This window comes from Typopeltis vanoorti, chromosome 16, assembly GCF_054136105.1.
Source record: "Typopeltis vanoorti isolate ZY-2024b chromosome 16, IOZ_Tvanoo_1.0, whole genome shotgun sequence".
Classification (NCBI taxonomy): Eukaryota; Metazoa; Arthropoda; class Arachnida; order Uropygi; family Thelyphonidae; genus Typopeltis; species Typopeltis vanoorti.
Window position 1 is genome coordinate 44,320,917 of NC_143564.1, and position 25,783 is coordinate 44,346,699.

A 25,783-nucleotide genomic window follows, 5' to 3' on the forward strand; every position below is an offset into this window, starting at 1 on the left:
GTCTGATAAGTGCAGGTACAATTATGTGTCACTGTACCAGAAGTCAGTTTAAAAAAAAAAAAGGTCAGTTAGTTTGAAGGATCATCATTTTGAAGGTTGGATAATCAGTAGATTATTGTATAATCTAGTCGCCATAGCACAATTGGAAGAACAGTGGAACATTGCACCTTTCGATTGGAAAAGCCCTGGGCTCGATTCTCGTCATTACAAGGGGAATCCTTACAGGGCCGTCATCAGATTAGATCGTGCCCTGAGGCAAACAATTAAATATCGCCCCTATTGGATTATAAGACAGGAATATAAGAAAATATCCAGTTGCTATTTTACTTTTATTACATGAGAAACATTAATGAAAAACAATTACATAATATTAATTAAATGTTTACTCTACGGGGATATCTCACAATAAAACTGCTTATAAGCTCTTCTAAATTTAAATTATAAGCTATGTCCGCCTCGATATATTTGCTAGACCAACGAATCTTTCTTGGATCACTGCTGTTCACAAATAATTTTTAATCAGTTTAAGCTTGGAAAAACTTCTTTCTTCCCTTGCTATGCTAACAGGAATTGTTAGCAATATCTTTAGCGAGGTTGTTACATTGGGAAAAAATTTCTACAAGATTTTGGTTATATATACGTATGATAAAATTTAGTGAGGACAACTTTTCTTTTGTATTATTTTTCAGAGAATTTATAATTCTTCAAATAAATCTATTGCATTTACATCAGATATTGTAAAATATCTTGTTGCCCTAATACGGCAACAAGATATGGCTGAAGGAGCACCTTTAATTAAGCACCGCTGTGAGCCAGGCTGCCTCTTTGTTACACCCTGTTGATGGTACTGAATCCTTATATGGGCTTTTTCAGGTGAGTTAGCTGATCTCATACGGTGTTAGCAGAGTTTTTCTCCCGAAAACTCTGGTTTTTCATCTCACGCACAGACAAATTGGCCTTCAGAACACACGCAGTTTACAGGCAAAAAAAAAAAAAAAAAAACTTGTTAGCAAAGTAGAGTAGTATGCTCTTATTAGTACTATTCCTTGTATTTTTATTTTATATATATATATATATATATATATATATATATATATATATATATATTTTTTTTTGTCCTTAAAGTAACATTTGTTCATGAGATTTGTGTTATTTTAATAGCTGTCTGTGAACATTGTGGCAGCATTGGAGTAAAGCATGCATTCTATTCAAAAACAAAACGTTACTGTAGTTTGGCTTGTTCTCGTTCTGCACCTAAATTCACTGGTGGAAAGGTATGTATTACATAACAGTATAAAAAAAAATAGTGTCACTTCTCACAGATCCTTTATATCATAAATTATATGATTTTAATAGTTATAACTATGAGTGAAAATAATGTTTTAGAGTAGGCAGTTTTAAAGATTCAGATCTAATAATGTACTTCTGCGTAGTTTAATTTGGAACAACAACTTGTTCTGATACCAACTGCCATTAGTTGAAATGGAAAAAGAGTTCCACTTCTATAATAAGTTTACTGCATAAGGATCACATTTTCTATTTATATGAAAAATCATTTCATTGCAGAAATAAATCTGACCCAAAAGATTAATTCCATGTTTTTGAACTTGAAGCTACTGGTATTATTAAATATAATAATTAACAAATTTACATATATAACTTATTTATATTCATTGTTTGCTATTTTAGGATATAAAATATGATATGAAATTCATAATAGTGCTTCATAGTATAGACAGCCCCAGAAGAATTAAATGCAAGTTTTTTTGATATTCCACTGGATTTCAGACTAGCATTTTTAGAGCACAGACATATACTTGTTAAAAAACACAGAGCAGTTAACCAGGTAATTGTGGAAGCAATTGAAACTATAACTAAAAAAAGGAATTGATGTCCAGACATGGCATCCTCTGGTGCCAGATAAAAGGAAGTTATAAATCTGAAAGGTTTTGTCAGATGTGGACTTAAAATGACTGTCTTCCAAATTTTTTTAATGCTCTGCAGTCATACTTATTCAGGTTAGGGTTAATGCTGATTGTAAAAATGGTCTCTCAGGCTATAGTAACATCTATGCAGCACACAGTAGTTTTCTTCCATTTTATACTGTATGATTAGGTATCCATTATGACATTGGGTATCCTGTATGATTGGGTATTACATATGAGACTGACAACTGTCTCTTTTAGGAGTTTAGGGGTACCACTTCAAATACAAGAATAGTATCAGTAGCTGAATGTATCCATCATTTGAATATGGTTGTTGTTGTTAGTGTATGGGATTATCCAGGGCACCAGTATTGGCATTTGGATCTGAGATGAGGTATTAGTCAGAAGTTACAACCTCTTAACCAGGACCACTGCAGGCTACCATCATTCCCCAAAGTGTTCTATGTCTGTAGATATATGTGTGGTCATGGGATAGGTTTGCCTATTTTGAGGAATGAAAAACATGAGTTTCTAAGAGGGGGGGGGGAATCTACACCTATATGAGACCATAACTCACCTTTAGTCAGTGGCTTGATAAAGGTTCCTAGCGTTATAGATGGTAATTAAACCCAGTTCCGACCAAAGATTTGTTGTGCTCTCTAAGCTATAGAGGCTCATGTATATGGTTAATAGTGGGAAAGCAGTACCTTGTGTGAAAGACCTTGTGTCTGTAGGATCCAAGAATGTAATTTCTTGGATTCTGTAGACTGACCTCAGCTTTGCTGAAACTCATTTACCTGGGACCATTGTTTAGGACCACCAGCTAGATCATTTTAGACTTTTGAGGTTTAGCCATACACACTGCATTTGTGTAATCTAATCTTTGCTAAAGATTAAATTAATTCTAAAGAATGTTAAAAGCATCTTAAATATGCTTTTAACATTCTTTAAGATAGCAAGATTAGATTACTTCCTTTATTGACTTTTTCTTATTCATTGGCACTTTCAGAGCTCGAAGAACATTTTTGAAAGAATTTTGAAATTTAAAACTTTTAATTCAAGATGATAAGTTGGCCTTAACCAACTGCCAAACACACTATCATTATGTTATACAATACATTATCTCTCATGAATGTTGAGCGAAGGTGTGTTTAGCAGTTGATTAAGAAACTGTTGATGTGCTTCTTGAACAAATGGAGCACGTAGTCTTTGGGGAAATAGTGTGAGGAAGGCTATTCCAAAGAATAGGTACAGATGAAATGAGAGAGGATAAATTAGTTAAGTTGTGTATGGATGTGTTGATCAGCAACTGCTGATATTTTTTTATGCTTAGAAGTGGAGAAATGGTAGTGGCCAGTTGAATTGAGCACTACCCATGAAAATACTTATACAAAAGAAAAGGCATAATGCAGAAATGGTGACTATATAAAAAACATCTCTGCAAAGGTCATCCATTAAGTGTAATAGCATCAAGCATTTTTAGGATGGATTTCTGATGTACCTCCTAAATGCAAGAGCAATATTCTTAGGTTGGTCAGATTTAGGATATAGGTAAGAAGTAGAAATGTTTCAAATGGAAGAGAAGACTAGGTTTTTTGGATGCTTGTGCCAGGGAAGCTAGAAATATAAGTCAATCCGAAAAGAGAGAGACTTGATCTTGACTGAAGATTTAAGTATTATCAGAGGATAAAGGGAAGTAAAATAAGATTGCTTATATGAGAAATAAGACCATGTTTTTTTTTTTTTTTTTTTTTTTTTTTTTTTTTTTTTTTTTTCCAAGGAGATTGATGTTTAAGACTTTGGAAATACATTAAAAATATAATAAAAATGCATGTCAACAATAAATACCATTATGCTGTAGAAACAATATAGTTATTATTCCACCTAGATCTTAGTCTTTTTTTTTTTTTTTGTTCCCCTCTCCCTCAATCTTGGCATCAAACACCTGTTTTGCTAACCTTTCCTCTCCCATTCTGTTTAAGTAACCATACCATCTGAGATTAACTCTGAATGCTAACAATGTTAAGTTCCTTTTTATTATAATCAATTTTAATATTATTATGCCATTGATGCTATATGTTCAGTCTCCTAATCTTTCACAAAACTGTCATGTCTGTTGTCTCCAGGTATTGATCAAGTATTTTATTTCTAATCTAGTTCTCAGATCCACAAATTAAAATTGGTTTGAACACTGTCTTGTATACAGCTAATTTAGTGCTTTGACTAATTTATTTTTTATTATGTATTCATTTATTCAGGTCACTTCATACTACACTAGCTTTCTATTACTGTTTCCATAATTAATTTCCCATCTTAACTAAAAAGTGTGCCTAAAATAGCTGAAATGTTTTACATGCTCTGTAGATGCATTCATTCAGAATGCAGTTGATATTTTCATTGTTCTTGCTTATTTTCTTAGTATTTATTTTATTATATTTTCTTAGTCTGTCTTTTTTATTGGCTTTTATTTCTTACAGCAGTTCTTTGATTTAGTTAAGGTATATTGCAAACTTGTTAAGTTTGGTTTAAGATTATAAAATGATCTGCAAAAAGTAAATAGCTGAAATTGACATATTCACTTTGATATTAGGCCTAATGCTACTTTTCTGCATAATATGATTCATATAAATGATGAATAACAGTGGAGATATTGGGTGCCCTTGTCTCACACCTGATTAACATGAAACCATCTTCAAGTAGTTCCTTCATATGGTACATATCCATAACTAGAAATAGGCAGGATGCATAATATGACTGTATTCAAAATAGGCAGTATGCTTGATGAGATTTTATGGTTATGCTGAAAATAAAATTTACATGTAGTTGAAATGAGGTCACGTTACTTCAGATTGCATAGCTGATCCCATACATTCAAGGCACATCTGAAAAGATATCTAGCGTGCTTAATAAATATCAGCTATGCACTATATTTAAATCATATATCAAATTTGCAACGCTCATCCGTTCACCTAAGAACAAACTCTTCTTTATCACAGCCAGTATTTTGTTAAGCGCCTTGTTCTTGTGACCTGGCTTACAATGGACAGACGAGAACTGTTGACATTCGCCTTGGTGAATATTAAAAATACATCCACCACTATCATTATGGAAAATCAGGTCTAGCAAACCATGCCTTGGAAACCCTTTCACACGGATAAATGGAAGAAATCAAAAGTGCCCCACAGAAGTCATTAGTCAGAGAGAGTATTTTTTTTTAATCAAAAGCAGTTTAAAAATATACTCCAAACCTCAGCAATGTGACTGTATAAATTTATTAAAAATCTGGGAGATATTCATTTTAAGATCTAATTATACTTGTCGTCATCAAATTCCTGATATGTACCCTCAAGGGGTGTACAGGATATGATAGTACTACATGAAAAACTTACATCATTACTAGCTTCCTATCTACAATTTTCCTCCAAATTAATCTGTTACTTGTCAAGGTAACAGATTGATTTGGTTTGTTACAGACCTTATATTTCTGTCTTCTAAGGTACTTTTTACTGTATCAGTCCACCGATACCTTGGTCTTCCTCTGGTTCTCTTTTCCTGCCAACCTGGCAGAGAACGCTTGTTTTGCTAATCTTTCCTTTCCCATTCTGTTTAAGTGACTATACCACCTGAGATTAGCTCTGCTAACACATTCCTGGATGCAAACAATGCTAAGTTCTTTCCTAATATCCTCGTTTTTAATGATATTGCCACTGATGCCATCTGTTCACGCCTCTAATCTTTCTTAGGACTCTCATATCTGTGATCTATAGTCTTTGGTCAAGTGTTTTATTCCTATCCGGCTCTCAGATCCATAAGCTAAAATTGGTTTGAACACTGTCTTGTATACAGCTAATTTAGTGTTTTGACTAATTTCTCTCTTATTCCATATAAATGTATTCAGTTGACTTCCTACCATACCAGCTTTGTTGATTCTGATGTCTATTTCCATATTTAATTTACCATCTTCACAAAAATTGTGCCCAAGTAGCTGAAAATGTTTTGCTTGTTCTATAGGTTCTCCATTCACAATGCAGTTGATATTTTCAATGTCTCTGCCTATTTTCATCATATTTGTCTTTTTAATGCTAACCTTCACACCATATCTATCACAACAGTTATTCAGTTTAGTCAGGAAATCTGGCTGACTTGTAGCCGATTTATTTAGAAGTATAACATCGTCTGCAAAACTGAGATTAACATCTCCAATTTTTATATCAGGTTTAATACCACTTTCCTTCATAATGTGATCCATATGGATAATGAATAACAGAGGGGATAATGTTCATGTCTGACACCAGATTTAACAGTAAATCATCTTCCTGTACTTCTTTCATTTATAACTGCTGACTTACAACTCAAATAAAGACTAAGTATTGCTTGATATAGTGTCCCATTGATACCATACAACTGTAGCATTTTGAATAGCTTTTCTCTTGGCACCTTGTTATATGCCTTTTCCAGATCTACAAAAATTTAAGTACAGATCTTTGTTATATTCCCATGATTTCTCAACTATCTGTCATAAAGTGAAAATCTGATCCTGACAGCCTCTATTTGGATTGAATCCATCTTGTTTTTCACCAAGCTTCCCTTCAACAGTCCTTCTCAACCATTTCTCAAGTATACTTGCATAAATCTTACCAGGCACACTCAGTAGGGAAATACCTCTGTAATTCTTACATTCAGTTTTATTTCCCTTTTCTGTATATATGGGTAATATGAGAGCTCTACTACAGTCATCTGGAATTCGTCCCTCTGTCCAGGCCTTCTGAACTATGCAGTGCAGCCACCGTAAGACTTTTATACCTCCATGCTTGAGCACTTTTGGTCGCCTTATATTATCTACTCCAGCTGCCTCTCTACATTTCAGGCTTTTGATGGCTTTTTCTACTTCAAGTATCAAGATATATTCCTGATTGCATGCCTGTTGAGTGTTTTTTGTCACTGTGCTGTCACTGAGTGTTTCGTTTAGCAATTTTTCGAAGTAATTATTCCCTACATCAAGGATATCTTTTTCACCAGTTTTCATGTCACCTTTATCATCTCTAATTCCTTTTACAGCACTCTTTTCTCCATTCTGAGCTTTTTCAACAGCCTCCAGAATATTTTGCTACCTTCTTGATATTTATTTTCTATGTTCTTACCAAAGTCTTCTCATGACTTTGGTTTAGCCAGTTTTACACAGTGTTTATCTTTCTTGCATTTGTCTCTGTATTCTCTAAGCGCACAAGACTTGTTTGCTAGGAACTTTTGATATGCTTTATTCTTTTCCTTCATTGGCTCTTTAGCTTCCTGCATCCACCATGGAGTTCTGATTTTTCTATCCTTGCAGACAACCTTACCACATGCCTCTCTTGTTGAATCAATCAGTGTTTTCTTCAGGTCTTATCACTGAATCTCCAAGGTTTGGTTCCTGTTCTCAAACTCTTTCATATTTTCCTGAATAATGTTTGTGTATTTTAGTCTACAGTTCACATCTGAGATCTGCTCAACTTTTATTCACTTTAAAACTTTCTTACATGTTCTTCTTTTCAATATGAAATTCATTTTTATCCTACTCAAGACTAAGTGGTGATCACTTCGAATTTCAAATCCTCTGTACACTCTAGTGTCCTGCACAAGTGAGAAAACATCACTATCAACAATAGCATAGTCAGTGAGACTTTATTTCTTGCCTCTTCTCTCCATGTGAATTTGTGCACATTTTTATGTTGGAACATTGTGTTAGTAATAACCACTCCATGTCCTGAGCAGAAATGCCACAAGGTGTGCTGGGGTGCTTATGGGTTAAAGCTGTTTAACTGAAAGGAAACCTCCACATAGCCTTTAAAGGAATGTGGACAACCAACTAGGGCTTCTGCCGTAATGTCCATTCCTCTCCTTCTCGCGGTGCACCCTGTTAGGTATTTGCCTGGATACTGAATGAATGAGGATGGGCTGGCAATTTGGGATTTAGCTGACCAAATTGTATTCTTATTGGCTTAAACCAAAATATTAACTTGTTTACTTTCTTTTTCCAACATAGATGATGCCAAATTAGGAGTTTAGTTTCTTGTTGTCTGGTAATAGATAGAATGGACATTAGGTCAGAAGCCCTGGTCGGTTGTCTGCATTCCTTTAAAGGTTATGTGGAGGTCTCCTTTCAGTTATACAGCTTTATCCCTTAAGCACCCCACCACACCCTGTATGATTTCTTTAGTTTCTTGTAGTCTGTTACCATTTTTTTTTTTTAAACTATTCCCACTGTTATATCAAATAAGCTCATATATACCAGCGAAAATATCAATTAATAAATATTATTTTCTTATCATTCTGTGTTGTAATCAATACTGTGAAAATAAACGAACATGTAATGCCAACACATAAGCCTTTCCACATTACTGTCATAGTTTGATTTTTTTAAATTTCCATCTCTGATAGACTGATGATAGTTAATGATACGTGTTCCAAAATATCCATACTTTTACCAATTTTAGTTAAATATTCAAATATGATTTCATGTCACTCTTTTCTAATGCTAAAGGGATGCTCATCTGGATTGGCTAAGCCCTTAACATGTTTGTATAACTTGAGTTTCAGCTCAGGAATTAAACAATGTATGATAGTTCTGTTGTACAAGACTGGCACAAAAATTGATATATATTCAGTTGTCAACCTATACGTACCTTCTGAGTGGTGGTGAATATTTTAGAGAAGTTGGTAAGCTCATATACAAAAACACCACTTCCCTTTACTAAAGGGAGGTCGTATTTTTTGCACTTTGCTCATATTTTATAACAATGTTACGACTGAGTTGGATAAAGAGAATAGAATACACTATGATACAGTTGAACTTTACCAAGGCATTTGATAGAATATAATATAAAAGCTTGTTGTGTAAACTTGAGAATTTAGAAGTGGAATATAAGATGTTGGCTTGGATAATACAGTTGGAAGTATTCTATGAGGGAGGATGTAAAGGAGTTAGATGAAACAAATCTGAGGAGCAAGAAGGTGAAGATTTTGTAGGTCATCTTCCACACTATGAGGAGGAGGGTATTGGTAGCAAACAAATCAATACATGGTTATGCAGAAGGAATGATGTAGGATTTGTGGATCTATGGTCTGTGTTTCATGGAAAGGATTTGTATAATGCTGATAGACCTAAATGGTTTTGGTGTGGGATGTCTAGAGAGCTTTGTTCACTGAGCATGTAGAAGTGCAGAAAGCAGGTGATTTTGTGTGAAGGCACTCATGAGGTGAGTGAGAATGACCAAGTATGGAATCTGGTCTCCCAAGGCAAAAATATTGAATAGGGAAGTCAATTTGGGAAGTAAGGGTGATTAGGGACCTAAATGGATGCTTCAATTTCTATATACTAATGCCAGAAGTATCAGGAACAAGCAGGTGCCCTCCCTCGATGAGTCCTTGGACTCCCTGGAGGTGTCAAATAATAAAAAATAAATGATATAAAACAGCGAAAAGTTTCCAATACAAAAAGGCATCTGGCAAGGTGACACTATATCTCTTGAACTGTTTACAGCTGCATTAAAAGAAGTCTTTAGAAGCCTTGATTGGGAAACAAAAGGAATAAACATAAATGGAGAAAGGCTGCATCGTCTGAAATTTGCAGATGATGTTGTCCTAATAGTAGATAATCTTGAAGATCTGGAAGAGACTAAATCAGTGAAATGAAGCCTTCATAATGATGAATAAATACATAAACCAAAGAACTGTGAAAGTTGAAACCATGAAATAGAGCAAGTTGCCTCATATGTATATTTGGACCAGTTGTTATCCTTTGAGGATTGCGAAAGAAAAGAGATTGAACGAAGAATTCACATTAGATGGGTAACTTATGGGAAAATGAGAGACATATTCAGAAGTGCTCTGTGTGCCTAAAAAGGAAAGCTTTCCATGTCCTAACATACAAGGAGGAAAATGGACTTTAACAGAAGCCCTGAACAAAAAGCTGAGAACAACATAACATTGCATTGGAGAGAAGTATGCTAAAAATAACATTAAGAGATAGGAAGACAAATACCTGGATAAGATCTCAAACAGGTGCCATAGATATTATAAATACATTAAACAGGCTAAGTGGAGATGGGCTGGTCATATTGCCAGATGCAATGATGGGAGATGGACTAGAAAAATAACAGAGTGGAGATCAATGGATGGAGGAAGACCAAGAAGAAGGTGAGGGAAGGAACTCGAACAAGTTGCAGGAGGGAGATGGACAATAGAGGCAGAAAACTGAGGGGTCTGGAAAACCATGGGGGGAGACCTTCATCCAGCAGTGGACAGAACCAAAATGTTGAAGAAGTATCACATGCGTGGTGCTAAAAGTACTTTAAAAATTGGTCAATAAAAGAATTCAAGAATAGGTGGATAAAAATATGATCACGTATGAGGGGCAACCTGGCTTTGTAAAGGGTTGGTTATACTTTAATAATTTATAACCGTTTTTTTTTATATATTAATTTAATTTTTAACTTTTTATAATAGAGTAAGTAACAGCTGTGTTGGATAAAGTAAATGGCTACACAATGATTTTGATGGATTTTGCAAAGGCATGGAACTGTTACACAAATTAGATCAAATGGGGATGAATATGACACTGATTATGTGAATAAGAGGGTGGCTGCTGGATAGATATCAAAAAAGTGGCATATGTATGGGCAGAATCAAGGCAAAAACATTTGACTAGTGGTGTGCTGCAAGGTTTAGTGCTGTAATCACTACTGTTTAATTTGTGCAATAATGTTATAGGAACTAACTAGAAAAGAAATTCAATTGTTTGTTAATGATGCAAAATATAAAAAGGCTGTCAGTATGGGCAAAAGATAATGGGTGTCAGTTTAATGTGGAGAAATGTAAAGTTATGCATTTTGGGATAAATAAATTACAAGCCGTGTTCCACATTGATGGAACTGTAATCTAGGAAGTAGATGAAGCTAGAGATTTAGGGGATGGTTGTAGAGTATAGAGGACATATTGCTAAGGTTGCTGAAGTAGCTGATAAGATTACTTGGCTATTGTAGAACATACAAGTAGAGAGAGAGGAAGTTATTCCTCTTTATAAGGACTTGATATGTCCACATCTGAATTACTGTGTTCAGGTCTGGTCTCCTGAGTTTCTTGGGGATGAGGAAGCAGTGGAGAAGGTTCCCTATGAGGATAAATTGAGAGTGTGTGGATTTCAGAAATTAGTTGATAGGAGAAAAAGTGGGGATATAGAAACATTTAAGTTACTTAAATGTCCCCCCCCCCAATGAATCTTCGGACTCCATGGAGCTGCCTGTACAATAATAATAAGTGGGTGGGTGGTGATGAACTGGTATCACAGTGGTATTTGGCAGGTGTGATCTGCCAATTTAAGGTGACCAGTTGCGTATCTCAAGGGTTAGCCATTGGACCATTGTTGTTCAGTCTAATACATTAATAATAGAAGGAAAGCTGTACAAGTGTTTGCTGATGATGAGATAGTTGGGGCAATTAGGAATGCTATTGATATCCAGCACTTACAGAATAATTTGAATATGCTGAAACTGTGGTCAAATGATAATGGCTGTCAAAGAAATGTTAAGTAAAAAGTTATATAATCTCTTTTGATCTCAGCAGCGTGTTATATTGTTAGTTATGCTGTGTGTAATTGATAGGCTAGAGATCTTGGAGTTATGGTCAATAGGAATTTACAATCCAACAGTTATGTAACGAAAATTGCAAATACAACCTAGAGGATAATTTGTTGAAATGAACATTGACATGTAAAGATAAGGAAGTCATTTTGTCTCTTTACAAGGCCTCATTATGATTGCACCCTGGACTATTGTGTACAGATTGAGTCTTCTTGATTTGGAAAGGTTACAAAGTTAATATGGGGCTTATAGAATGTAGGTTTTGATGACATAACATTTCTCTACTTGAATTAAAGTTCAAGTGGAGTAATAATTTATGTAGCTTAATTTAAATATTGTTATCTTCTTACATTTTTTCACTGATTTTTTGGGAAAGATTTTTTCTAGCATTATGTTTTATATTCCAAGGTTTATATACACACTGATGTCCAAAACTTAAGAATGAACACTATTTCTGAATATTACAAGCACAAATTCTGATGAATCAGCTTGTGTCAATTTGAATAACTGATGATTTTCAATAGAAAGTGGATGCACATTAAATTTCAAATTGCATGCAAATGGGTCACATGGTAACACTCAGCAGGATGAAAGGCAGAAGGCTGCACTAAGTGAATTGTGTTTGGAGGAGCTCTTTTCATGAAGGATAAAGTTGCAAACCTGGACGTCTTGTAATGTCTCAAAGACATCACTATATGATTTCATGTGTGGAAAAAATTATTGGAAAGCTTGAAGAAAGCTGCAGACTGATATTGCCAGAGAGTATGGAACCTCAGGACAATCTCATAGCATTGCATTGAAGCTCTAGGCAGTATTTAACCAATGGAATGTGTTTCAGACATTTGCTGAGAACTCACTTTAACTCCACTATAGAGCATGCAGACAGAGTTTTGGTCATAACAGCAAAAAAGTAATCGATGCACCATGGCAAGTCTGCTTCATTCAAGCACAGGTATGTGGATATCCCAACAAACTGTAGCAAGAAATCAGCGACAAGTAGGCCTATATGCCCGATCGCCTATAGTCTGCATCCATTTATTCACATCTCATTTTATAGCATGTTTTCAGTGGTGTTGTATCTATAAAAATTGGACAAGACACCAATGGATTAATGTACTCTCTAAAGATTAGTTGTTTTTGTTTTTCCTCTGATTCTAGAAGACACTTGACCTGGTGTGAACGTGGTACTGCTTACCATCGTGAGAATGTTTTTGAAAGGGTGTGGGGAGGTATTATGCTTAATGGACGCACCAAGCTGCAATTACTGGGAAAAGGGACTGTGACTTGTGAATGATATTGCAGCAAAGTTCTTCAACATGTTTGATTGTTCTGTGGTGCTGTAGGCAAAGAACTCATTTTTATGGATGATAAACCGCACTATATCATACGAGTTGTGATACTTTTGGAGACCAAGGATATTAATTGTAATGAGTAGCCAGCACACTCCCCAGATTTCAACTTCATAGAACACATTTGGGATGCAGTAGTAGGATGCATTGCTTCTAGAAATTCCCGTCCAGAAAATAAACAAGACCTAAATCCAGAGTAATTTAATAAAAAGGTGGCACACCGTTTGGCAACTCCTATAGGTAGAGATGACCTTGCTAATGCTTCTGCCTGGTATCTCCACTTGGGCCTGGCTCCCACTGAAGAGACCTCAATAAAGGTAGAAACTAGTCTGGGTAGTGGCCCTTCCCTTAATGCATAACATTATACATATCCGCAAAGAGATGTGTTTTGCATTATGGGAGATACTGAGGTAGGAGTGATGTTGGCTTGCCCCACCTTTGCAACGAGTTGCCCGGTGTTGTACCACCTTACCCCAGTCCTGAAGATACTTTCAGGCACAAACTTTGTTTGCTCACACTTGGATAAAGGATTAAACTATATTTATTATAGTCTAATTTTACCTTGTAAAGCTGATAGTTTTCCGTCTTCCTGTTTCTTTAGTCAAGTCTTCCCCATGAAGGATAATGATTCTTATTTTTCCCTCTAAAAATAAGAATTATTATAGTCTAACCAAGTGAAAAATAAACTTTCAACATCTTTGTCTAAATCCAGAGTAATTTAATAAAAAGGTGGCACACCGTTTGCAACTCCTATAGGTAGAGATGACCTTGCTAATGCTTCTGCCTGGTATCTCCACTTGGGCCTGGCTCCCACTGAAGAGACCTCAATAAAGGTCGAACTAGTCTGGGTAGTGGCCCTTCCCTTAATGCATAACGTTATATATATCCGCAAGGAAATGTGTTTTGCATTATGGGAGATACTGAGATAGGAGTGAGGTTAGCTTGCTCCACCTTTGCAACGGGGTGCTTAAGGGTCAAAGCTGTATAACTGAGAGGAGACCTCCACATAGCCTTTAAAGGAATGCGTAGAACCGACCAGGGCTTCTGACCTAATGTCCAATCCTCGCCTTCTCGTGGTGCACCCTGTTGGGTATCTACTTGGATACTGAACGAACGAGGATGGGCTGGCAATTTGGGATTTAGCTGACCAAATTGTATTCTTATTGGTTAAACCAAAATTAAAAATCATTGTACGACATGACAAAATTTCATGCCGACTGGGGCATCGCCCGGTTAAACAAGGCCCCCGTTGTTTTCGCCAGGGAACCAGGGCAAACAGTGAAAAGTCAGCTACTGGAACAAATCTGAAAACAAAACCCAACTCAACATCACAAGAGTTAAAGATCGGTACTATCAACGTAAGAAGCCTGAATGGCAAAGAAATGGAGCTAGCTGAGGAATTAGGTAAGTACCAGATCGACATAATCGGGGTGACTGAAACAAAAAAGACCAAAATTGGTGAGATCTTTCTGAGCAATAAATACAAAATGTTATATTCAGGCAATGACAATCAAGGAAAAGAAGGAGTAGCCATAGTATTCAACACAAAATACGAGGCTAATCTTCTTGAATGGCAGTCAGTCTCAAGTAGAGTAATGTGGGCAAATATGAGAATGGGGAACTGGACAATGTGACTTATTTGTGCCTATGGTCCCACAGAAGGTTCTACTAAGGTAGAAGTGGAGCAATTTTTTGAGGCTTTAGAAAAAGCCACTGACACAATGAAAAATGAAAAGTTGGTCCTTGTTGGGGATCTAAATAGCAGAGTAGGAAATGATTGTGAGACATACAAAAATATTTTGGGAAATTTTGGAGAAAAGAGCAAAGCTAATAATAATGGCAAATATCTGTTGGATTTCTGCTCAGCACATGGACTGGTTATTATGTTCCAACATAAAAATGTGCACAAATTCACATGGAGAGAAGAGGCTAGGAATAAGAAAAGTCTCATTGACTATGTTATTGTTGATAGTGATGTTTTTTCCCTGGTGACTTTCAAATCCTCTTTACACCAGAGTGTACAGAGGATTTGAAATTTGAAGTGATCACTATCTAGTCTTGAGCAAGATAAAATTGAATTTCATATTGAAAAGAATAACATGTAAGAAAGTTTTAAAGCGAATAAAAGTTGAGCAACTCTCAGATGTGAACTGTAGACTAAAATACACAAAGATTATTGAAGAAAAAATGAAAGAGTTTGAGAACAGGAATCAACCCTTGGAGATTCAGTGACAAACTCTGAAGAAAACATTGATTGATTCTGCCAGAGAGGCATGTGGTGAGGTTGTCTGTAAGGATAAAAGAATCAGAACTCCCTGGTGGACACAGGAAGTTAAAGAGGCAGTGAAGGAAAAGAAGAAAGCATATCAAAAGTTCCTGTCAAATAAGTCAGCTTGTGCTCTTAGAGAATATAGAGACAAATGCAAGAATGCTAAACAAAAGTCATGGGAGGACTTTGGCAAGAATATAGAAAATAAATATCAAGAAGGTGGCAAAATATTCTGGAGGTTGTTGAAGCTTAGGAATGGAGGAAAGTGTGCTGTAAAAGGAGTTAGAGATGATAAAGGTGACATGAAAACAGGAGAGAAAGATATCCTTGAAGTATGGAGTAATTACTTTGAAAAACTTCTAAATGAAACAAGCAGTGATGACAGCACAGTGCTAAAAAAACACTGACCAGTCATGCAGTCAGGAATACATATCCATACTTGAAGTAGAAAAAGCCATCAAAGGCTTGAAATGTGGAAAGGCAGCAGGAGTAGATGATATTCCACCAGAAATGCTGAAGTATGGTGGTATAAGAGTCTTACAGTGGCTCCACTGCATAGTTCAGAAGGCCTGGACAGAGGGACGAATTCCCGATGATTGGAGTAGAGCTCTCATAGTACCCATATATAAAAAGGGAAATAAATCTGCATGTGAGAATTACAGAGGTATTTCCCTACTGAGTGTTCCTGGCAAGATCTATGCAAGTATACTTGAGAAACGGTTGAGAAGAATTGTGGAAGAAAAGCTTGGTGAAGAACAAGCTGGATTCAGGCCAAATAGAGGCTGTCAGGATCAGATCTTCACTTTACGACAAATAGTCGAGAAAGCATGGGAATATAACAAAGATCTGTATTTAAGTTTTGTCGATTTGGAAAAGGCATATGACAAGGTGCCAAGAGAGAAGCTATTCAATACGCTGCAGTTATATGGTGTCAATGGGGCATTATATCAAGCAATACTTAGTCTTTATTTGAGTTGTAAGTCAGCAGTTAGAATTGAAGGAAGTACAGGAAGATGATTTAATGTTAAATCTGGTGTGAGACGAGGATGTACATTATCCCCTCTGTTATTCATTATCTATATGGATCACATTATGAAGGAAAGTGGTATTAAACATGATATCAAAATTGGAGATGTTAATGTCAGCTCTTTGCTTTATGCAGATGATGTTATACTTCTAAATAAATCCGCTACAAGTCTGCAAGATTCTCTGACTAAATTGAATAGCTGTTGTAATAGATATGGTATGAAGGTCAGCAATAAAAAGACAAAGACAATGAAAATAGGCAGAATCATTGAAAATGTCAACTGTGTTGTGAATGGAGAACCTGTGGAACAAGTAAAACATTTCAGCTATTTAGGCACGATTTTTACCGAAGATGGTAAATTAAATATAGAAATAGACAACAGAATTAGCAAAGCTGGTATGGTGGGAAGTCAATTGAAGAAATTCATATGGAATAAAAGAGAAATTAGTCGGAACACTAAATTAGCTGTATACAAGACAGTGTTCAAACTTATGGATCTGAGAGCTGGGTCAGAAGTAAAATACTTGACCAAAGACTAGAGACCACAGATATGAGAGTCCTGAGAAAGATTATAGGCATGATCAGATGGCATCAATGGCAATATCATATTAAAAACGAGGATATTAGGAAAGAACTTGACATTGTCAGCATCCAGGAATGCGTTAGCAGAGCTAATCTCACGTGGTATGGTCACTTAAACAGAATGGGCGAGGAAAGATTAGCAAAACAAGTGTTCTCTGCCAGGTTGGTAGCAAAACGACCCAGAGGAAGACCAAGATATAGGTGGATTGATACGGTACAAAGTGCCTTAGACGATAGAAATATATGATCTGATAATGTTGGAGTCTTGACAAGTAACAGACTGATTTGGAGGAAAATTGTAGATAGGAAATTAATAACAATGTAAATTTTTCATGTAGTACTATCATATCCTGTATACCCCTTGAGGGTACATAGCAGGAATTTGATGATGACCTTTGCAACGAGTTTCCCGGTGTTGTACCACCTTACCCCAGTCCTGAAGATACTTTCAGGCGCAAACTTTGTTTGCTCACACTTGGATAAAGGATTAAATTTAATTTATTAAAACAAGACCTTATCCTTACTCTGTAAGAAGAGTGGGTCAGTTTGCCTCAAGAAATCCTGAATCACTTGGTGTTAAGCATGATATGGCATTGTGCAAGCTGCATTGTAGTTCAGGGTGGACATATTTCTTACAAAAATTTTTCTCTGCATAGATTTCTGTAAGCACTGTACATTAGTTTCAACTCTATGTCCTTAGGAAATTTGTAACTTTTGCTAAAAACATATTGCAATTTAATTTGTACATAATTTATGACACTTTTTTTTTGTATGTGTGTTTAATATAATTTATTAGTATGCCGCAAATAAATTTATGTTCACATTTGGCTCATGAAAAATTTTTCACATGTAGGTAAAATGTAGTTCGTCCTAAGCTTTTGGACAGCAGTGTATGTAGAACTAGCATAATAAAATTTACATAGAGAAGTTTGTAAAGAAAACAAAATTAGGTTACAAATACTTATGTAAGTTTACTACATTAAAACTTTGCTGATATTGAATGCAAAGAAAAATGTCATATCTCTACAATGGAAGTTTGTATGCAGTTAAGAAAGGGCTAGAAGATAGATTTTTCTTTCTCAGGATAGTGACAAACTGTTCTTCAAACAATTTCTTGTTTATCTTAATCCCCCCCCCCCAAAAAAAAATAGAGTACCGCCCTTGTATAATAGGAGTTAGCTTTACTTCTCTTGTGGTCTTAATTATTGCTCCATATCTAAATGACATCTCATTTTGAATATAATTTAGTCTGTCAAAATTTGAGAAGAAAGAAGATACATGTTTAGTGTTGTTTGAGAGACTTCCAAAAGTTTGTTATGCATTCCTTTTGGAATAAATGAAGAAGGAAGAAAAATTTGTTTTTAATGTTTTAACAGACTTGGGGGTAACTGAGGAATTATCGATATCAGTTCTTATGAATGATGACCATATTTCGCCACTGTTTATCATAATTGACACAGAATTGAACAGTAGCCTTATTTGTAGAAAATGAAAGCAACAGAAATTGAACTCTGTGAAAGAGATCATATTAAGTGGAAGTATTAATTACTATCTTCTGCACTGAGTCAAGCATTTTTAGGTAGCTCTTAGGGACACCATCTCAAAAGTGAGAACAGTATTTTTTTAGTTGGATGAACATGTGTAGAGATAATAGTTGTTCAGAGGTAAAATAATGCCTTCAGCGAAAGCAGAACCCATATTGCTTGTATGCTGAGGAGGTAATACTTGGTATAAGTATATACCAATTCTAATTGGATGTTAGTTATGCTCACTTTTCTTGAATTTGGATGTTGACAAAAGAAAAGTTAAGAGAACTGTTTTATGAGAATAAAATCAGATTAAATTTTATTAGAATCCCATTGAAGAAAAGAATTGTTTGGAATCAGTTTACAGTTATATAAGTAGGCATTCTGGAAACTATTGTTGATTAGTTTCCAGAATGCCAGTGAGAAAAAAAGGAGTATGGTGTAGGATACAAAACTGTGGATTTGATTTGACATCTAGACAATACCATTGATAAATAGAAGGAAGCGAGTAAACAATGGAATGTATGTCTCTGGTATTCTGGCTTTAGCTGCCAAGTTTTGAGGATAAAGGTCCAGTAAGGTCCATTTGCAATCTGAAAGTTAGCAACTCAGCTTCAGAAGTCAGAAGAAAGATTATGTGATGAGGATTTACTTAAATGACAATAGGCTTTTGTGCTAATTACACTCAAATTCCTTAGAATCTTTAAGAGCAGCCCCTTCTGAATGATTGAAGGGTTACTAGCAAATAATGATGTTGTAAAGTTAGTTGACTATCTCAGAAAAGCGGGCTATCTCAACATGCCATAGAGAAAGACCACTTCATAAGAAGAAAGGAAGCCAGGCTACTTTACCAATCCCATTTTAAATCAGAGTGACTGTTCCTGGAAGTGGCATAAGTTCTACAAAACCCTGCAACAGAATGGATGGTATGATTTTAAACAGATTTTGACACGCTGCCCTACAATAGCGAACAAACTAATCTGAACACTCACATTTTAAAGAAAAATTTTAATTTTGCAAGAAAATTAGTACAAAAATTGAAGTCCAGCTTTACCTAATAATTTATGTGTGCTTCTCTATTCCTAATAAGTTCATTAATTCGTGTAGCCATGGACTACCAATGTAGAACGTTTTTCTTATTTCTGCAGCTCAAAACCATACTTTTATAATGGATTGTATCGAGTTATCTTTTGTTTCACAATTTAACTTCCCAAGTCTTTTTCACTATGGTCCACAAATTTTCTATTGGGTGTCAGGAGAGTTACCTGGCCATTGAAGCAATAAAATGTGATTTTTGAGCAACTCTTTCACTTTTTTTTTAAATGTGGAATGGAGCGAGATCCTGTTGGAAGATGAGTTCTTAGTCTTTCTGAATCTGTGGGACCACTCTTTTCTCCACTATATTTATGTATTGATCACTTTTCATCATACCAACAGGTACAAGTGATCCTGGACTGTTGTATGTTAAACAATCCCAGACCATCTTCCCAACCTAAACTCCTAAACAACCCAGGGTGTTTAGGAGCCTTTTGAAGGTGGATGGGAGAAGTCTTCTCAGCCACTGATTTGCAAACATCGAGTACTTGCTCTCCTTGGACAAAGAAATGGCTCTCATCTGAGAATATCACCTTCCACTTCTCAACAGTCTAATCTTCGTACACTTTTGCCCACTGGAGCCTTTTTCTGCATAGCCTTCATCAGCAGTTGTTGATTGGATTTTAACAGTATAGATGCGAATCCAATCAACATGTGTGATAAACACGTAAGCCTTTCCACATGGTTCATCAGCAGTTGTTTCTTTTTTTGGTCTGTGTGTAGTCCTCCCTGCTTCCAACAATCTTCAACTGACTGCCATATCAGAAATATTAATCTCACTAGCTACCAGGTCTCTATTTAAGTCTACAGCAGACAATCTTGGATTCATTTTACTTTTCCTAACTAGTAAATGACCATGAGTAAGTGTAATTTTCCTTTTTTGCCCACATTTTCCTTTTCTGTCAGGAGAAAAGGTACCTATCTTCCCAAACCTATTTTAAAATCACGTTAACAGCACCCAAACCAACACCACACTCATTGGCAATTTGCCTTTGAGCTTTGAGTCATGGATGTGTGCTGAGAAAGAGTACATATTTTTGAATGCTTTCTTGAAGATGTGTCCATTTTATAGCTACATAAAATGAATAAATTACTGCAAATGTCAACTTGTTTACACAATTAAAAATAATAAACATCATAGAAACAGTTAAGAGTTAAAACACCCCGCATTCAACCAAAATGGGAAACTGGAACTAAAATTATTGTGAACTGAAACAAAACTAAACCCAAAAACTTGTTAAATTCTGCTTGTTCAGATAAATTTGTTTGCTACTGTATCTACCCATCATTATCAACTAGAATCATCAATTGGAGCACCACTCTTGACCTCCATGCAATTGATTGTCCTTGTTATCCAGGTCATTTTAGTTTGTTTTAATGGATTGTGAAGTGTTAAATTGCCTCTGATAATGCTGGCTGCTTAAGCTAGCATAACATCAGCTGTAAATAACTAATTTAAGCTAGTAAATTTTTTATTTACATTTCAGTGTCTGTGTAGTTTTATGTTCCAGAAACTTTGACATTAATTTTGTGAAATTAGCATTATATGCTGATTGAGAAGTCCTCACTGTAGCTTGTTCCTTGATATCTCACTATTTTTTGTTTAACTAGAAAAACCAGTGACTAAAATTTGAGTTGAAACTAATGAACTGGAGGCAGGTGGCGCCTGCAAATAAGTAATGTTAAACTCGTGCTCCCGCATTTCATCGTAACTATAAGTGTTTTTTGTGCAAAATAAGCAGCTAACGGAAAAGTGACAGAAGGTACTAAGCAGCTGATTACATCAGTATGACTCTTAAGTATCCATAGTCCATTAAATCTGCAATAAACCAAAAAACAACCACGTGAAAGCGCTATGCCTACCGTGCGAAGTAAAGATGGCAGCAAAGGCCAACAACGGAAGATTATCTCGAGTCCCGTCAGCATAGCGTCGCCGATCACCAACAAACCAAATGCCATTACGAAGTGCCGCAGCTGCGAAACCGAAGGTCAAAGAAAGGAAAAAAGGTATAGTGTGTAATTTCTGATGCAACTGGCTACATATTTCCTGCGTGAAAATAAATGAATCGGTGCACAAGCTTTTTACCGATCTAAACCAGCCCTACTTCTGTGCGATGTGCCTCCTTTCTGTAAAACAAATACTAAACCTAGGCAAAAGAGTCAATAACCTCGAGCAACAGCTTAATACCATTATCGATATCTTCTGTTCCAAAATCGGAAAGTTTGAAACTAAGCTCAAGACACTCGATCACCAGCGCCCGACCACAAGTGCGCCTGTGCCTGCTAATGAACTTCATGAACTAATCACATCATCGGTACACGAGTCACTTGAGGCCAAAAATAGGAAACTCAATGCTGTTATCCTTAAATTTCTGATGGAAAACAGTAAATCCTTAAAAGAAGACGTCGGCAAACTTGCAGGAGAATGCAATTTCGATCCCAGAAATATCGTCAAATGCCATCATATTTGACCCATAAACAAAAGAAAGGATGGTACGAACTTTCGACGTCTCGTGAAAGTGACCTGCGACTCACCAATAAACACAACCAAATTTATAACAGCGATAAGCAACAAGCTAAAAGACACTTGCCCCCAGTCACACATACATGCTCAACCCGATTTAACCTTTGCCCAGAGAGAAAAAAGACGCTAACTCTGAAGACAACCAGAAGAAAAACGCCAAAATGGAGACAACAGTTGGGTGATAGACTATAAACAATCCAAACTAGTACAAAAACCAAGTGACGCCACCAAGGACACCAGCATGCAGGCACTGAATAGGAAACGTGCAAGACCCTTGGGGTCAAATCCATGCCTCATAGAACCTTGCATATCCACTTCACCAACATCCGTGGCCTCAACTCCAACCTTAATAGCATCCACTACCATCTGCAGTCCACCAAACCCCACCTACTCTTTTTAACAGAAACTCAAATCTCACCTTCCCCCAGCACTATTCATCTCAACCTTCCTAACTATACACTTTTTAACTCCTTTCAACCCAAGGGTGGTGTCTGTGCATATCTGCTCTGACATACCCTGCCAGAGAGCAACTAATTTAGAATCACCCAATTTGACCTTCTTTGGCTGAAGATAACCCTCTCCCACTCAGTCAAATTCATCTGCTGTCTCTATCACTCTCCTAATACCACCAATCACTCTAAGCTCTTTCATTTCCTCCCCCTAAAAGTTGATTTTCTCCAGTCCCACTCTCATAACACCGAAATCATCCTCCTGGGTGATTTCAACGTCCATAACACCAATTGGCTTTCTCTTCTAGTTATACAGATCCTGCAGGTAGAGATGCTGAAACATTTGCAGTCACCAATGACCTCACACAAATTGTTCAAAAACCAACCAGAATACCAGATAACCCAAACCACTCTCCAAATACCCTAGATCTCTTCCTTACTAATGACCCCTCCAAATATGCAGAGAATGTAGTGATTCCCCTGGGCAATTCTGACCACAACTTAGCTCATCTCCTCCCCATGCAACAACGCTTACACACTCACTCCCACACAAGAGTAGTTTGGTATTATAACAGTGCCAAATGGGACAGTCTCCGAGACTACTATGCTTCATTTCCATGGTTAGACTATTGTTTCCGGTCTTCCAGTCCAAACATATGCACTGAACGCATCACCAAAGTAATCCTCACTGGCATGAAAACATATATTCCCCGCACTACTCAAACCTGCTGTCCCCTAACTAAATCCAGGTGTTCCAAAAAATGTGCCATGGCTGTACAAATGAAAAATCAGCCATACCACAACTGGCTCATATCAAGAACCCCATCCTCATTCAATGCCTATACTGAGGCTCATAACAAATTCAAGAAAATTATCAATACTTCCAAAACAGAATTTGAATGGATTAAAAGCAGGAAACTTGCAGCCTGTCCAAACGGCAGCCATGACTTTTGGTCTCTTGCCAAGGCAATTGGCCGTAACTTTTGCCCTACACTATTCCCACCTCTATCATACCCAGATGGCTCAATTGCATCATCATCCATAGAAAAAGCTAATCTCCTGGCATCACACTTTGCCTCCAATGCACATATAACTGACAATGGCAAATGCCCTCCAGTCATTCCAACTGTCCAACATATAATGTCCCGTGTATCCTTTTGCTAAAAAAGACATCACAAACCTGTTGTCTAAATTAGACACAAAAAAGTCTCCTGGCCCTGAGGCATTCCTCCAATTATCCTGACGGTCTGTGCATCGGAACTGACTCCTATCCTATGTCACCTATACACACTCTCTTACTCCACTGGCATATTTATGTCCCAACTGGAAACTGGCCTATATTCAACTCATTCCCAAAAAGGGTGATAAATCACTGCCATACAACTACCGCGCTTTAGATAGGACTCACTTCAGTCCTATCTAAAGTAATGGAGAAAATCATCAACTCTCAACTCCTAATCTACCTTTAAGGTACCCAGCTATTAAGTAACCACCAGTACGGATTCTGTCAAAGCCGTTCAACATGAGATCTACTTGCATACATCACCCATCACTGGACAAATGCCATGGGGAAATTCAGTGAATCCCAAGTAGTTGCAGTTGATATCTCCAAAGCCTTTGACCGAGTCTGGCACAAAGGCTTACTAAGCAAACTCCCATCATTTGGACTCCCTCAGGACTTCTGCAGATGGATTACCGACTTCCTGTCTGGATGCACACTATGTGTGATGGTAGACTGCTCCCTATCCTCTCGCCATCCAACTAATGCTGGGGTCCCACAAGGTTCAGTTCTCTCACCGATCCTCTTCCTTCTATATATCAATGACCTACTTCAGTTGACCTATAACCCAATACGCAGTTTTGCAGATGACAGCACATTACATTCCTCCTTTTCATTTGACAAACCCTACTCTATACAACTCACCTCACCCACAGAACATCAATCACCACTGTCCTTAATTCAGACCCCACTTTCACATAGACACTTGGTCTCTGCAATCTGTATATTCTATAAATATTTCCATGGAAAATGCTCATCTGAAACAGCATCAATAATTCCCCCACCCTGTACTAAGCCCATTGGAACACGTACAGCTGCCACCCAACATCCTTTCACAGTACACCTTGAAACCCACAGAACAAGTTTCTTTTTCTCCTCATTCATCTCTGCTGCTGCAGTACTGTGGAACAGTCTTCTCACAGATGTATTTCCCAAGGAATGCAACATTACAGGCATTCAAATCAAATGTAAATAAATTTCTCCTTTTGCAACCCACCACCAATATACAGTACTAACGTACTATAGTTTGACCAACCAACCTCTTGTATATGGACCCAACATAAAAAATGGGTTGAGTGATACTGACTTGACTTTAATAAGTTTGTCTATTAAAACTTTCACTTGTTGAGGATGTGGGAAGGTTCTCCTGACAAAAGTATTACTCAGCAGGAATCCCTAAATTTTTCGCAATATGGGTGTTAAGTTCCCAGTTTGTAGAGTAATCAGGATAGGTATGAAGATGTATAAAAATGGAACATATTTGAAAAACAAATTTTAAAAAAAATATTTGTTTAAATTATTTTCCTTTGGTCTACACTGAAGCAGTGAATACTGCAGTCTTCATCTTCATAATCTCTCTGCTTATCATAGCCCAGAGGGGGGAGAGAGAAAAACCACCATTGGTAAAACGAAATGAATGAATAAATATGGAATTATATCATGAGGAGAAGATAGATTGTGCTTAGTTTTTTTTTTTACCTTCAATTTTGGATAGTTTTTTATTAAATTGTAAACTATGCAAATGAGAAAACTGCACAGAACATAAATATACAGTGAAAGATGACTATTTATGTATCATTTTGTTTTTATAATTGCATACAGATTTTATGTAAACAAATGTTTTAAATTATTTTATTAATTCCTTCCCATTTAATTCATTGTAATAAACATTCATGATTTGTTTCAGACATCCTCTCAAATGAGAACAACAAAACATTCCGTTCCTGCAACACGGCAGTCATCAGTTACAAAAAAAATGAGTGGTCCAATTAAAAAGACTAAATTAGGTAATGACTTTATTGATTATTATGCACTTTCCAAATGTCTTTGAATGCAGAGAACTTCAGATAACTACATACATGGTGCAGCCCTACTTTTGATTCGTGATATGTATCGTGCTACATATATTTTCTGAAAGATATCACGAGCTTGTGACAAGATTCAGGGAAATGTTGCACCATTAATATTGTCATGAATACAGAAATATATTCTATTGAATACAGTGAAGAAAACCTCCACTGGTGATTTCACACACATATCACCACCACACATACACACACACTCAAGTTGTTGGACAAAAAAGTTCATTTAGTTAAGATTGGGTTCTGAGCATTGAAAGCCATTTTTACCATGTTGATCTC

At 36.4% G+C, this 25,783-nt stretch overlaps 1 protein-coding gene across 4 annotated transcripts in view; it reads left to right on the plus strand.

The window, feature by feature from the left end:
• Positions 1 to 25,783, plus strand: part of LOC150097982 (MBT domain-containing protein 1-like) — a 469,576-nt gene that overhangs the window by 93,907 nt on the left and 349,886 nt on the right. For all 4 annotated transcript variants that reach the window (XM_090406078.1, XM_090406077.1, XM_090406080.1 and 1 more), the window contains 2 exons: positions 1,162 to 1,274; positions 25,330 to 25,429. In XM_090406078.1, the coding sequence (XP_090262204.1) occupies positions 1,162 to 1,274; positions 25,330 to 25,429 (213 nt within the window). The remainder of the gene's footprint in view (positions 1 to 1,161; positions 1,275 to 25,329; positions 25,430 to 25,783) is intronic.